General features: G+C 42.2%; 1 protein-coding gene across 1 annotated transcript in view; it reads right to left on the minus strand.

Annotated features, from left to right (window-relative positions):
* The window catches only part of Atg1 (serine/threonine-protein kinase unc-51-like protein Atg1), a 180,701-nt gene that overhangs the window by 67,687 nt on the left and 97,229 nt on the right, over positions 1–15,785 (minus strand). The window contains exon 3 of the mRNA XM_080276333.1: positions 2,222–2,272. Coding sequence (XP_080132459.1) covers positions 2,222–2,272 — 51 coding nt within the window. The remainder of the gene's footprint in view (positions 1–2,221; positions 2,273–15,785) is intronic.

Here is a 15,785-nt window from a genome sequence, read left to right on the forward strand (position 1 = left end):
TGTGATGATGATGGTGGTGGTAGTGAGGAGGGGAGAGAATCAGGGGTGGTAGTGGTGGTATGAGGAGGGTAGGGGATTACTGGTGGTGATGGTATGAGGAAGGGAGGGGATCACTGGTGGTGGCGGAGTGTGAGGAGGAGGAGGAGGAGGAGGAGGAGAAGGAGAAGGAGAAGGAGGAGGAGGAGGAGGAGGAGGTGGTGGTGGTGGTGGTAGGCGGATAAGTTGTGGCAATGGTAGCAAAGAGGTGGTAACAGAGGTAATATTGTGGTTCCTATATGAGCTTCAATGTGGTTATGGTGACTGCCGCAAACGAATACCGCCTCCAACACCATTACTAGCTGTCACTATGCTCGACTGCTGCATGCTCTGTTGTTTTACACTTGTCATCCCTCCATCTTGAATACTGAGGTGTAACAAGAGATATCACTAGAATACGATGCCTGGAACGAAGTCATGAGAAAGACTGACAGTTGCATTATTGTCTTCTTCAGCAAATTAGCTTCGGGTTGTAAAATGTAAAAGGACTAAAATCCACCCCAAGTTAAGGTGGACGAATTAGAGGTTAATAACACCATCACCGACACCAACAATATGACTATCAACTTTATCATCACTTCCAGCTGTTGCAATGATCCTTGTCACTCCCTCCATTACCACGACATCCATCACTGGCCTACCTCCACTCACGTCGCTCGCATCTCTTAACAGCATATAAAGACATCGCTGTTGGGTAGTCTTGGGGTCTGCTTTTCACTGCACAGAACAGTGGTTTATCACTGAAGAAGGCTTAACGAATTCATATTGACCTGAACTATGTAATTTTATGACGATGATGATGATACTTACTATCACCATGACCACTCCTTGCTTTACTATATCCACCACCAGCACACCACTACCACCACCACTCCACTGCCACTACCACCGTCACACCACATCCACCACCACTCCACTACCACTGCCACCAGCACAACACTACCACCATCACTCCACTGCCGCTACCATCACCACTCCTCTGCCACTACCATCGCAACTCCTCAGCCACTACCACCATCACTCCTCTGCCACTACCACCACCTCTCCTACCACCACAACGCCACTACCATCACGACTCCACTACCACTGCCACCACCACTCCACTACCACCACCACCACCAGCAATGAGGAGGTTGATTGACCCTTTGGCCTTGACTCCCCTACCTCCTCCTCCTCCTCCTCTTCCTCTGTTATCATCTCAAAGCACTCCTCCTCCTCCTCTTCCTTCCTCCAGCCTACCTTATCGTCTCTCTCTCTCTCTCTCTCTCTCTCTCTCTCTCTCGTTAATGCCAAGAAAGATTCGTAAAATTTTCCACTTGCATCGATCAAACCTAAGCCACCTCATGCACCACACCCATATAACAGCCACCACAACCATAACCACCACAACCACAACCTCAACCAAAACCACAACCATAACCACCACAACCATAACCACCACAACCATACCCACTACAACCATAACCACCACAACCACAACCACCACAACCACAACCACCACAACCAAAACCACCACATCCATAACCATCACAACCAAACCCACAACAACCACCACAACCACAACCATAACCACCACAACCATAACCATCACAACCATAACCACCACAATCATAACCACCATTACCACCACAACCACAACCACCACAACCATATCCACCACAACCATAACCACCACAACCACATCCACCACAACCAGACAACACACCACAGGAAGCAATAAACCACATCTTGCAACAGATTTTTTCCACTTGACATAACTACTAAATTTTAAACCACGGCCCTCCCTTCTGGTGTGTGTGTGTGTGTGTGTGTGTGTGTGTGTGTGTGTGTGTGTGTGTGTGTGTGTGTGTGTGAAAGGGAGGGGGGGGTGATGGAGTGTGAAGTGGAGGACTGAGATGGTAGTGGTGTTACGTGGTGGTGGTAGTGGAGGGTGAAGTGATGGTGAGTGCGAAGTGGTGGTGGAGCGTTAAGTGTGAAGTGGTGGAGTGTGAGGTGGTAGAGGGTCAAGTGAGAAGTGGAGGAATGTGTTGAAGCGGATACAATTGCTTTACGAACTTTGGCCAGAGTTCATGGGTTAAATGAAAAAAAAAAACATCCGCAGATCAGAGGTTCAAGGGAATATTTAAATGTTCAATATCATATAGGAAAAAAGTCGTCCAGAAGAGGACATAAAAAGTGAACGAACCTTGCAGTCGAGCAGCGCCACCACATTCTCATGATGCAACTCCGTCAACTCCTGCAACAGAAAGAGAGAGAAATTAGCACACACACACACACACACGACCTGCCAAAACACCACTATACTGTCCACTTTAATCTGTGTAAACCTTACATTACTCCTGCTTAATACTGAAGTGTACAAAAATAAAGGTCCTAGACCTAGACTACTGTCAGCCACGAATAAGTATTTTGGAAACGATGTGGTGCCGCAGTATTGATTTATTCTGTCACTCAACTACGGGAAATGTGCTGCAAAAGGCCAGAGATCTCTGCCATGTTTAGGTGGATGAATTAGGCAATACTGCGTCACAAACCGGTGCCTGTACAACATGATTCCTTTTACCTTAAAATATTAAAATTTTGTTTTAAATCTAAATAGAAACATGCTTCCACTTGGCGCCGTAATTATTATTTACCGTAGATTTTATACACCGGTAAATATATATATATATATATATATATATATATATATATATATATATATATATATATATATTCAGTAGCAAATTGGTAAGTCCATTGCTGAACAACGACCTCCCTCAACCTTCTCCACGAATTCCATGACTGAGCCACTCTGCCAAATTTTACCACCAAACTTCTCTATCTCTTCCCTCGATCTCCTGTCTGGCCTTTTCTGCTATGCTTGCCATCTCTTGGGGTCTAGTCAGTCAGCCTCTTGCTCTATCAGTTATCCCTTATTCTCACTACATGATCTACCCACTTCCACTTCCGTTCTTTTATAACTTCTATAGTTCTACAGGAATGCAAATATTCGTCTAATATTTAAAATGATAACTCGGCACAAGCATTTCTTTTTTCTTAGTGATAGTCTGAATTATCATGTATACAGATTTTGACGCATCTTCTCCTCTTACCGTACCTACCTAGTTCCACACGCCCCGGAGAATATAAATGAAATACCTCATTTTTTTTTTTTTTTTTAAATCAAACTCAATCATTCCTGCGCTATAATATATATATAACAGGAAGCCCTCCTTTACGGAATGCATGAAAGATAAAAAGTTAACATAGAGTGTACGAGTATGCCAGTGCTGCAAAACCAAACTCGAAAAACAAAAAAAGGAGGGTTGGGGGGGGAGTAGCAAGCGAGACAAAAAGTTGAAGTGGAAAATGCCTGTAAGCCTACCTGAAGGAGGGTTGGCTGCGAAAAACAGGAAAGTGGTGGTGTGTTGTAACGGTGCGATGTGATGGCACTGTTATTAGGACCAATGTGGATTAACTCCGGTATTAGCTACTCACCTAACATACATACATACATACACACACATACGTACATGCATATTTGCTACACATATCCACATCTCCTTACAATTTCCCGTCGGTCAATTGTCAATGAAAGTGATGACATGGCCTTGGAATGGGTTGGCACCCAAACCCGTTTATATTTGATAGTTGGGGCCTGTCTGCAACCACCAAAGCTTGATGCAGCGCAGTGCCAGCAAGAATGTGAAGACAGTACAACCTTGAGTAAATATGCTTCTTATTCAAGTGCTTACCTGAAAATGGCAGTTCCTTCCACAGTATAATCATTAATATATAAATATAGTGTCAAATCGTACTACAATGTGATACCATGAGGTTAACTAATCATACAGAGCTGTTCGTTTTTATTTCTTCCAAAAGGATGCACTGTCTCGAATTTAAAAAAAAAAAAAAAAAAAAAAAAAAAAACGCATCAGATAAACAGTGAGACACATTCGCTAAAATGAGGGCAAATCCAGACACTAAATAAAATTTTCAAACGGCATGATGATACTGGGTTACAGAAAAAGGAGCATTTTCAGGTAAAGTTCGTCAGAATTTTCTAAACAGAATCCCAAGTCTCCCCCAAACCGATGAGAAGAAAGTGATCTCCCCCCTCCCCCCGTCCTGCACTTGCTCTCTATTCATCATCAGGGGTTTTGATAAATTCAGTCACTTCAATTACTAATCTAATACAAATATCTTTAAAGTATAATGGTAAAGTTACCCTCCTATAAAGTAACGACTTCTAATAAAAATAAATAAAAGTTTGACAAGGTGTTGTATTATGAACTTTCTGAATGTGGGTTACATCATATTATCACTAACAATTATCTAATTCATTACGGTACTGGTACCGGTAGACGGTAATTAATAAAACACACACAAAGAGTAAAATAACTGTGGCCATTATGATTCCTGGTGCATAACAACACATCACTTCGAAGTTGTCTTACCGCCAAGGTTTGCCAGCTGAAATGGTGGCAGAAAACAGTACAAGGACAGTACTTGGGCTTGGCTGCACGTTGTAGTCCTTAATCTATTACGGTAATATAATATTTCATTAATTCATTAAAAAAAATAACGACAACATAAGTAAAAATTAGGTATTATGCTGCTTAACTAAACGTGATGTAAAGAACCAAGACCGCCTTAAAACAAAGGCACACTATCTTGGTGATGTGACGACACAGTCCAGGCACAGTACTGACATGCCTCTGCACTCCTCAGTCAGTTTGCAAATATTCAGGTAGCCTATATAAGAAGTATCATTCCGTTTAGTAGCTACAAGTAATGAGACACACGGCTTGATGATTATGTTAACAACTTGAAGAGGTACCGGTACTGATAGCAAAGGCACCTCTATGTTTCACTGACGAGAACACCGGTACTTACCTAAGCTATTCAATGTCTCCTGAATATTATACTTCCACCCTCCAGCTTCACACAAAACCCCTGATGAATTCTTGGCAACGAAACATCACAAACTTGATAATACAGTAGCTAAGAGGGTAATAACAAATTTGAAATAGGTGGTACAAACACGCTACTTAAAAGAACAGCAACCGTATATTATCAACTTTATAACACACATTTAAAAGGCAAATGTTGAGATAATGTAGTAAGGATGGTGCATAAAGGTTAACCCGTACCTGCTTTCCTGAAATTTAGCATGCGATCGATCACATACGTCTTTGCATTGCTAGGGTACATTAGGCTTTGTTTTTCTCTACGCATTAGGTTCAGGCCCACAAAGAGAATTGATATGATTAACATATTTATCGATGTGACTGCCCATTATATGAAAAAAAATACTGATATTGTATCAGGTGTCAGTGTGATAAGTACCTTTCAACTCCAGCTCTAACTCTCTTCTTTGTGTACAGGCGACTGAGAACTCTACCTCATGAACTGCTATGACTGACTCTGTACTACTAAGGTTAATAATTAAAACTATTTAACGCGTTACTCTTCTAATCCCTATCCTTAATATTGTCGCGCATGACTGCTTATTTCTAATATCGAAAGACGGCTTTATTTAACAATGGGAAACCTTAACCAGTTAAAGGGCTAAATAAATGAGTTTCTGAATCTACCCTACCTAAACTATCATTGAGTTACGATAAATATCTAATTCTAGGGTATATATATTTTATACTAAATAATTCTATGAAGAGGCAACAACAGCCTACTGACATGAGTATCAACAAGAGCCTACTAACAGAGTACCGTATGGTATGTACAGGGTATCGATACTGGTACAAGACTTGGGTGAGTAAGAACGCCTATTTAAGTGTAAACATGGCCTACGTCCCTGTGACGTATTGGTGCTGGGCACAGTGCCAGACTCACCACACTGCCCTGCCAAAAGACCTTCACCACTGCTTACACACAACTGTCAGTAAACAAGGGGAGATAATAATACACACACTTAGGATGCCTAAAATGGAAACGATAATGTGGATAAGTAGGCACAAATAGGAGAGGAGGGGCCTTACGTCCCCCTATTCTCCACTGATCAATGAATACTTAAAACAAAAGAGCAATGCTATTTACCAAAATATATACAATATGTACTGTACTGCACTTGCATTCTATATTATTGTACTCCTTTTGACCAAAAACACGTAAAATAATAGTGAACTTCGCTTGTTTTATTGCTTAACTGCATTCAGTGATAATTCAGTTAGGAATCACGCCCCCCACCCCACCCCCTTTCCAAAGTGCTGGATCCGGCCCTGCGTACACGATGTAAAGTGCTTTGGATGGATGGGACTGACTTGTGGCAGCGCCGCTAGATGCCTTTTTGTCGCAGCCAATGGACAAAACTAAATGCGTCTGATATATATATATATATATATATATATATATACTGTGGAAATTACACCGCGGCAAGGAATAGTAGAGTAAAGGTTGGAAGTGATAATAAGAAATTTCCTCCTGCCAAAGACGCACGTCAGGCAAGGCAGGGAGAGGAGGAAGGAGGATGAGGTGAAGGAAAGAAAGGACAAAACTGTTCACCATGACACAGCAACCCCGGTGACTCACAGCCTAAATAAAAGACGTTACAAGGAATGGAGGGGGCGGCGGCACGGTGCGGGCTGACTGACGTTGCTTAATATTCCCCTGTGCTAGACCTATGACTCCTTATACCATACTGTAAGTATTGTAATTTTTTCTAAAGTTTATTCTTACTATTAACAGTAAATTTTGCTCAGGTGACAAGAGTCCCTTTCCTGTTTGAAAAGCTTCCCCTATGCTAGATAAAATCGTTTGGCTGCATCAAGGGTATAAAAGAAGAAGAAGAAAAAGAAGTAAGTTACCTTGTCACATTTACCTCGGTACCAGTTCGCATTATATCCACACTGGCAATGGACCCTCTTGAAAGGAGTGAAAGCCAGAATTTTAATCCATCTTCATGTCAAGTATGAATCTGAGAGGTATGCTTGCAGTGAGGCCAGTACATGTGAAAGTTTGTGTTGTCATGGCTGTATACGTGTCAGAGAGCCTGTAATCTGTAACTGGTATATTTCGACAGCATGCCAGTATATGAAAAGATAAAGTGGCATCCATTCTAATCCCTTTACTACCACGATGTATTTTCCACGTTAGGCTTCCTGCTTCCTGACGATTTAATTTACCTCAGGCTCGAAAAATACCTTTCATGGTGAAGGGGAGAGTTTAAAATATATAAACCCAGTCTCATACAGGTTAAATAAAATCGTCTACAGATAACAATATAATAAAAATCCGGTACGTCATCGGTTTAAAGAGATGGAAACCTCAACAGCAAGGTTTCGAACCCCTAGATTCAGGAGACACACACACAAGACAAACGTGCTGCCACCGAGTCAACGAGGCTCCAGCCTTTGTTATACAGGAACTTCGCCCCTTTTAATTCGCAAACGCATTTTTCCACTTGGTTCTTGCCATTTCTAAACGATTTTATTAACTACGAACAGACTTTTAAAACTGGTAAGGTTCCCGGTAGATGACGTTGGTTTTATTTTGTTCTTGTTATCCCCAGGCGACTTTATTTGCCTTAGGATTAAACAGATAGGTTATATTTAATTAGCCCCTTTATTACCAGGGCGATTACCTAATATGAATAATAATGTCTGGCCGTAGATGTAATTAACCAGCAACACAAATCACCTAATTAAAGGGGTTAATTACGGCACGACAATAATGCCACTCTAACATTACCAGCTTTATTTACGTCAATGGCAAGGAGCAAATACACAATGTTCCGAGAAATGGCGGACAAAACTTCTGGAGGGTTTTCTTGGCATAAGTCTGTGCAAATATGATTAAAATGGGTCCAATTCTAGGCCGTCACGGAGCAACAATAATACCGATGAACAACTTATGGGTTAATTATGAGGGAGACAATTTTCGCCCATAACGTAATTAGTAAGTGTGTGTGTGTGTGTGTGTGTGTGTGTGTGTGTGTGTGTGTGTGTGTGTGTGTGTGTGTGTGTGTGTGTGTGTGTGTGTGTGTGTGTGTGTGTGTGTGTGTGTGTGTGTGTGTGTGTGGGGATGGGATAGGCTGGGCAGGAGAGGTGGCGGGGAGGGGAGGGGAGTAGCTGCGCAATGCAACCGTATGAAGTATAAAAAAAAGAATTACCCCTGAAGAGCAAGGCCAACACGAAAATAACCATGCAGTGTCCACATGTAAGCCATCCTCTATTAATTCAGTACATGCCAATGCAGGAATTCCATCCCTAATCAAGGCGTGACAAGACTGAGAAACTGTACAACACCCAAACACCTGTGGGTAATACAATACTGAATTATACTTAAAAACATGCATCTAATGTTAAAAAAAAATACTAAGCGTTCTCCTATCTGACTGCCTGATATTGTACACTGAGGGGTGGCCTCGACAAAAAGACCTTCATGCATGTGTGTCCCTGCGCATTAACAATTCTCCTTCCGCTTCTGCTCCTACTTCTTTTCCTCCTCCAAACAAACTACTCTCAGTTTCCCAGAAATACAATCAAATAAATTTATCCTGTTTTAGTACCGTAGACGTCGATCCACCTAAAAAGATTCAGCAATATTAAAGAGATAATAAAAATCGTTGCCGGTTTATGCCAAGCCGGTTATTTGAGTACCCTACGTACCCCCTTTCCTTATCAAGCTCGGCCAAGACCTAGATGAACGTACGGTGCGGTGATGCAAGAAGTGTTTAGGATGTGGCAATATATAGCTACAGGAAGAAGTGTTTGGTTGCTTGGAATGTGTAACACGTGTGCATTATGCTGCGTAAAAGAAACTATATATTAAAATTTTCGGCAAAGTGTTTAAGTACAGAGGAAGGATATATATACACAGTGGAACAACACCACCACTACGCTGAGCCATTCATACCTATTTCGTAAAAGGAAGACTGAGTTTTTCTAATTTCAACTACGTCCAACACTATCATTCCATCCTGAGCTCAACATAAACATCCTTATGCAGTACGGTACAAATTCTCGTCACGATCCTCCCATTAATTTTTCTATGATCAAGTGAAAAGACAGACAATCAGATGGCCGTGATCAGAGCTGGGAATGGCCATGCTCATATTTCACAAAGGACGTGGACGCCCACACGTAGGCCAAGTGCAAGACATCTAGTATTATCATTCAGCATAAGTACGCAAACGACACACAAACACACCAATGCTGTTATGATCGATAATTCTGTGATGATTTAATTAACAAACTTACTGAGTTCATCTGGTTTTCAGCCCACTTCTCTCATTCCATCTGTGGGATGTCACTAAACCTGAGATGTCTGTTATCTGACCTAGAAAAGACGTATGCTGTCCATCACTAATCCTGTTTTTTAGGTGTGGTATTTTCAGTTTCTGGTTTCGTCATTAGCAAAGCGAAGGAATTCAAAATAGGTCCAACGGTAAATGTGAATAGCAAGCTACCTGCTCTACCACATAGAATAAGAGATCATAATTATTCACACAAACACAAAGTTTACAGTTGGGGGCTTCCCGTAGCTAAATACAATTGTTTCGCGCTGGCCACCATAAAATATGTTGGTAACAACCACATGTGTTGCCTGAAATTACCTGCATTTTAATCTAGCTACTGTCTGGCGACTCAGTTCAACCAAGGACAGATTGCCTGTCGTGACAGGGTTAAACACAATCTCCATTAATCTCAGCAGTACAATGGTGATAAGTCCATCTGCTTTGTTCCATCTACAGTCATGCGATATTAATTTCATCTCAGATCCCTCGAAGTGGAGGTACTGTACATGTATTAAGGCATCACTTGCTCCCCCCTCCCCCCTCAACATGGCAGCGAGGTTCCCCACCTAGAACAACAACAACACTGTACTGATGCATCGGTAACAACACAACAAAGCACTGACGTACTGATAACAAGACATTATCGGGGAGGCAGGCGACTCAGTAATCCATACAACTGACTGCCACTGACTTGATACTAGGCTGACTACAAGACTAGTCGATAAGTTGTATGAACTTACATAGTCGCACGCATACACCCCCCCCCCCTTCCCCACGCCCATCCTCATGCGCTATCGCATGCTAAAGTTGGTTGACAATCCCATGCCAGCATTGTGTTCTGCCTTTCACATATCTCCTTCCTCCACGAACATCAGAGAGTATCCTTCTTTCTCGTACTCCTTTGTTGCGTGCTTCATATTGCTATTAGATAAAACTGTTTCACATAGGATAACACCTTCCATCACCAAAGGCGCCAGGGAAGTGTCGGCAAACTATTGATCCTAACAGGCTATTCCTCCGCATCATTCTCCAGTCCATCCACTTTGTTCTGGGTAAGGTTCTCTCTGTCCCATCACATTTTAACACAGCAGATAAACGTGTGGGCCAAGCATTGTACTAAAATAATGATCACAGTACCGGTAGCTGACTATATAATCAAGCAGGGCAGGAATAGTCTTGTAATGGTACCCTTTACTCCAAGATTTACATTACACTACTACAAGCTTTGCAATTCTTTATATTTGACGGTGATATGGAACACAGTAGCCGTATGTAATAAAATCAATGCACAAAACAAGTCAAATATTAAACATGGGTCTACCACTTTCCTCCAAGCGTTAGCAATAAAACCATATGGAAACGATCTCTGTTTACCCGTCTCAAGTACTAAAGCCAAAGAAAGGTTGTCTGACTTGAAATTTATATTGTACGTGCACAAGGAACGATGTATACTGAGCTTTACGAGGTATACACACAATCCACTGTCAGTGCAAAAAGAAAAAGAAAAAAAGAAAAGAAATGACGTAATTAACAGTTTACTAAATACATTCACATACATACCCTACTGAATGTATTTGAAAGCCAAGGGAACGGCCCTCTCTTTTGAGAAACTTAAGTGGAGTTGAGTTATTGGTCAGGTAGATTGTGTAGGCCAGAATCCTTCCAAAAACACCGAAATTTCACAGTAAGGGCAATGCTTTCTCAGCTCTCGCTCAGGACCTCATCCCACTGCAGAGCTGTTCAACCCAGAAGCATTTATTTATTTATCTATTTACTAATGAATCTAAAGAGAAACCATGTTCTTTCTTCCGTGTCGACGATTTGAAGTTCCGTTCTTAAGCCTTCAACGGAGCAGGAACGACAATATAATTATTAATACCGTTATCTATATTTCTATCTATCTAATCAAACATCGAATCATGTAAAAAATGACCTCGACAACAAATTTACACACACACACACACACACACACACACACACACACACACACACACACACACACACACGCAAGCAAGGACGCACGCCTCTACTGACTAATGACAGCTCCTCCTACGATACTCCATCCCCCCCCTGATACAAGGATACTACTGTAACTACTCCACCTCGTGCAATACTAATAAACCAATTCAGATGACGTCATGTATTCTGGTGGTGTAATGGTCACCAGCGAGGTCTACTCATGTTAGCAATACATTCCGTACCACTGAGATGTACATAACTTCCTGATAAACAAGCCTAGTAAAAAACATAGCTACGTTACGGCATAGGGGATGGCACTGGTACGTATCCTGCATGACATTAAGCAATCTTTCATCATGCAAAAAGAGAATAAGTGTCATTTATCTTACCAGGCTAGGCTCTACTAGGAGTGACTGATGGTGACAGCCGACTACAGTCCTTTCACCTCCACTTGGCCCAGGGGTTTGTCCTTATACAGCTTATTAATTTCACGTAGCAAATAGCCGAATAAAATAATACTACGGCTACAAAGTCTTCTCATAGCATTTCTTCGTGATAAGCATCATACTTGTGTTGATTCATTGTTATACCTCAGTATTCAAAGTGGAGAGAGAAATGTTATGCCTTAAAATGAATACAGGTAAGTGTGGTGACTGCAAGGGGTGGACTGAGATGTGAAAGGGCACAGTAGGAGTACAACAGGCCTGTCTGAAGGAAGGGGACACATCGTGGACAGAATCACTGCTGAATAGGAAGAGATGAGCATGAGAGGCCTCTTTGCTAAGGACATTCTTCACTGGAGAGTTTCGGGCAACAGTGTAGACAAACTGACTGATATATACCCTATTCTAACTAGATGCCGAACAAAACTATACTCCATTTCACCAAGTTTGGCACCATCAGTGATGTCCTCAACGCCTGTAGTGTTGATGTAAATCCTTTGCACTAGGTAAATATATATGTTTTACCTTGAGAACCAATATACAAAGGCAATACAAAAAGGTATATCCAGTACTGAGGACCTTTATCAATGCTACAGGTGTTGAGGACATCACTGATGGTGCCAGACTCGGTGAAATGGAGTATAGTGTTGCATCAAGATCGTGCACATGTGACCTACTATACGTAACTGTAAATGACTAGTTAATACATATCGCACATCAATTGGGTTGTCAAGTTTAATATAAGTTACCGTACAAAAATGCCACTCACCGGGTTGTACGGCACATGAGTGGCATCCCTGACTGACTCAATACAGTACTAAAGTAAGGCAGGCATGAGGGGGGAAATGGTTGGTATGTGATGACTGGGGCCACACCGCATTCCGCTCGCCAGCACACACAGGCGGGCGGAACGGTGTCATCTTTAAGGACCACACGCACTCCCACCACACCACACCAGATGCACCAACTGCGCCATCATTCACAAGTACGCTTCGTTCACTTTCAACACTGATAATTACCGTACTTTACTAAGATATCATCAGCATCATCATGACCAGCAGCAGCAGTTTCAAACAGTTCATAAGCAGGGCAAAGGTCTCTCGTAAATTTCTCTACCTCACTGTAATGTCTGCCTGTCTGTTCCATTCCCAGGTCTGGCTAATTTACAGACTTCACTCTTCCAGCTGATTCTCAATTTACTGCACCATTTCCTTCCACTCCACCTCGGGTGCCATTAAGAAACATGGATATACCGTATACTGAGCTTACTGGCTGGTAAAATTCTTATAACGTACAAATTACAAGCGTTTATCTCCTGCCAGACGCTTAATCCCAGAATTCATCCAGGGCCGCAGCAACAAAAACACCAAGGTTCTCTGCAGCCTATTATAGCATGTTTATTTTAACCTGACGAAGCCTTCTAACCCCATTCAGCTCAATTGATAGCGAAGAGGTGTCAAACTGGCGAGTCGATTTGCCTCAAAACTAAACCTTACTGAATTCCAAGCAACCACGACTTAGTATTTAAATAGCGGGAGTAGCTAAATTCCGTCAGGAAAAAACAGAGCGTCTACAGCCACTCATCATAACAACTACCTCTCGCCACTCCATATCACCCTCCCTCATATACACCCACCTCCCTTTTTATTTCACTCCATGTCGTTCTTGGTCTTTCCCACCTTTTACAAACAGAAACGCAAACCTTACTACTACTACTACTACTACTCTTCTAAAAGGCTGAGGCAAGGCAGGTTTAGAGAAAATGAGATGAGGAGAAAGGAGGGAGAAACTAGAAAGGAAGAATGGAGGAAAGTAGAAGAAAGGAGAGTGAAAGCACGATGCGAGAAAAAAGGAAGGGAGAAAGTAGGATCGAAAAAAGCAGGGAGAAAGGAGGATGGTACGCAGAAAGAAGCAAGAGAATGGGAAACATGAAAAAAGATTGACAGGGGAAACGGAGGCAGGAAAGAGAAAAAGTGAGAAGTGAGAAGACAATTGTGAGGTAGGGCGAATATGATGCAGGGAGAATGGAACGCTGGGGGGATGGAAGGCAGGGAGGATAAGAGGCCGGGACAATTGGAGAGGGAGAAAATGGGAATGAGGGAGGAAGAAGGGGAGACAGGGAGGGTGGGTGGCAAGACAATCAGGAAGAAAGCGAGGCAGGGAGAAGAGAAGGTAGGCAAGTACCGGTACGTGAGGATGTAAGGATGAGAAGCCTATGCATTAACAAGGGCTATATACGGCACGACCCTCCACACGCAAGGCAGGGGGTGGCGGGACAAAGGCTGGTGTAAAAATAAGATGAGTTGACACGCTGGCCACTATTGCGTCATCGGACACACCAGCGAGCGGAGGAACACACTTGACGTCATTAAGTTACACCCCCTCCTCTCTCTCTCTCTGGTTGAATAGGAGGACACTGTGGGTGGCGAGACTATGATGTGTGGGTGTCATAAGGGAAGTCTGGTAAGACCCTTCCCTTTAGTACAGTAATTCACGACACCGTCACCCCTTTAATGCAACATACCCATAAAACCAGGAAATCCATTATCTATTTAACAATCTACTGTCTATCAGCTTATTACCTGAAGCAACATTGTTTAACCCATTTCCCAGTTTAAATCAATTTTATTCATCTTGGATACACTTACCACAATGAAAAGGCCAAACACTACCGTATCTTAAAAAACCGCACGTTTCCAGAAATAAGAGTCTACATCTTACTCCAGCTAACGCAACATGATTTACTATTCCCGAGAAATCCACCGCAGCCGAACGGTCAGCAAGGAGTTTTACTCCAGGAATTTTTTTTTTTCCCAAACTTCTTACCTTCAGACGATTTTATTCATCCCAGGAGAGAATTTTCGAACTGGACGGGTTAGATATACCCCTAAGTTCCATTAACCTCTTCACTACTTGATATCTTCCCTGGATGAATAAAACTGTCCAAAGTCCAAGAATACATCAACAAACACGTCCTAGGACTGAAGGGGTTAAGGTGTGGGTTCAATAAAAAGCACGAAATATAGCTTTGAATAGGGCAAGTCAGATCACATTTACGGTCTTTTTAAAAGAAATGTTGAACATGACAAGACATATTAACGGTGTACTATTGACAAGATGCAGAGGTATACATACCATACTGACCAATCCCTCTCCCCATGATAAACTACCCTCCTTCATGTGGTCTACCTAGCAACTACCACACCCTGTCCCTCTTCCTTACTTATCCCAAGAACTATTCTTGCATGTACCCCTGTTGTTGTTGCTGTTTGTTGTTGTTATTGTTGTGACCCCAGCCTCATCTACACGTGAGCCTGCTGGGCTGCAGGAAAATGGTCACTTAACCTGGGAGCTCCCAGAGATCTTTTGTTGAGGTTATGATGAAGGATTGTTTGTGCTGTGAGAGTAAGGTGCATAAAAGTATACGATGTAGTTAAAGGGGATGCCTTACAGTGAGGTTGTATTGGATAGTTCGTGAGCAAATCGATTACGGTTTTAATTTCTGAGTATCCAAAATGAAATGATTTTCCAACGACGCAACACAGCTTCATATAAAAAACATTTCTTTATTAAGCAGACAGAAGAAACAATTGGTTCAAATCCAATAAAAGTCCTATCCAAAGAAAGCCATTAAAAAAAAGCCAAAATAATGATCCGTTAGCTTCGCGATGACTGGTCACATTACTGGCAGTTCTTTAATCACTTCACTCTGGCGACGTACCCGGCACTTTTAGGAGCAGGAACATCTCTACGAACGGCGCTTGTCCCTATGCCTCTCACTAACGATTCTCAGACGCGACGTGCTTCATCTGACTTGAACGACTGAAAATATATTGAAATTACGCCACACCACAACACATCAAACAACACAACACACCATACCACCCTCTCAAACCACACCACAACACATCAAACACAACACACCATATCACCCTCTCACACCACACCACAACACATCAAACACAACACACCATACCACCCTCTCACACCACACCACAACACATCAAACACAACACACCATATCACCCTCTCACACCACACCACAATACACATATCACACCATCCCTCACACTACAACACAACACAAAATAACACAACACAGCACATAA

Source organism: Coenobita brevimanus, chromosome 65 (genome assembly GCF_032717465.1).
Source record: "Coenobita brevimanus isolate Jiangsu-jjx chromosome 65, ASM3271746v2, whole genome shotgun sequence".
Lineage (NCBI taxonomy): Eukaryota > Metazoa > Arthropoda > Malacostraca > Decapoda > Coenobitidae > Coenobita > Coenobita brevimanus.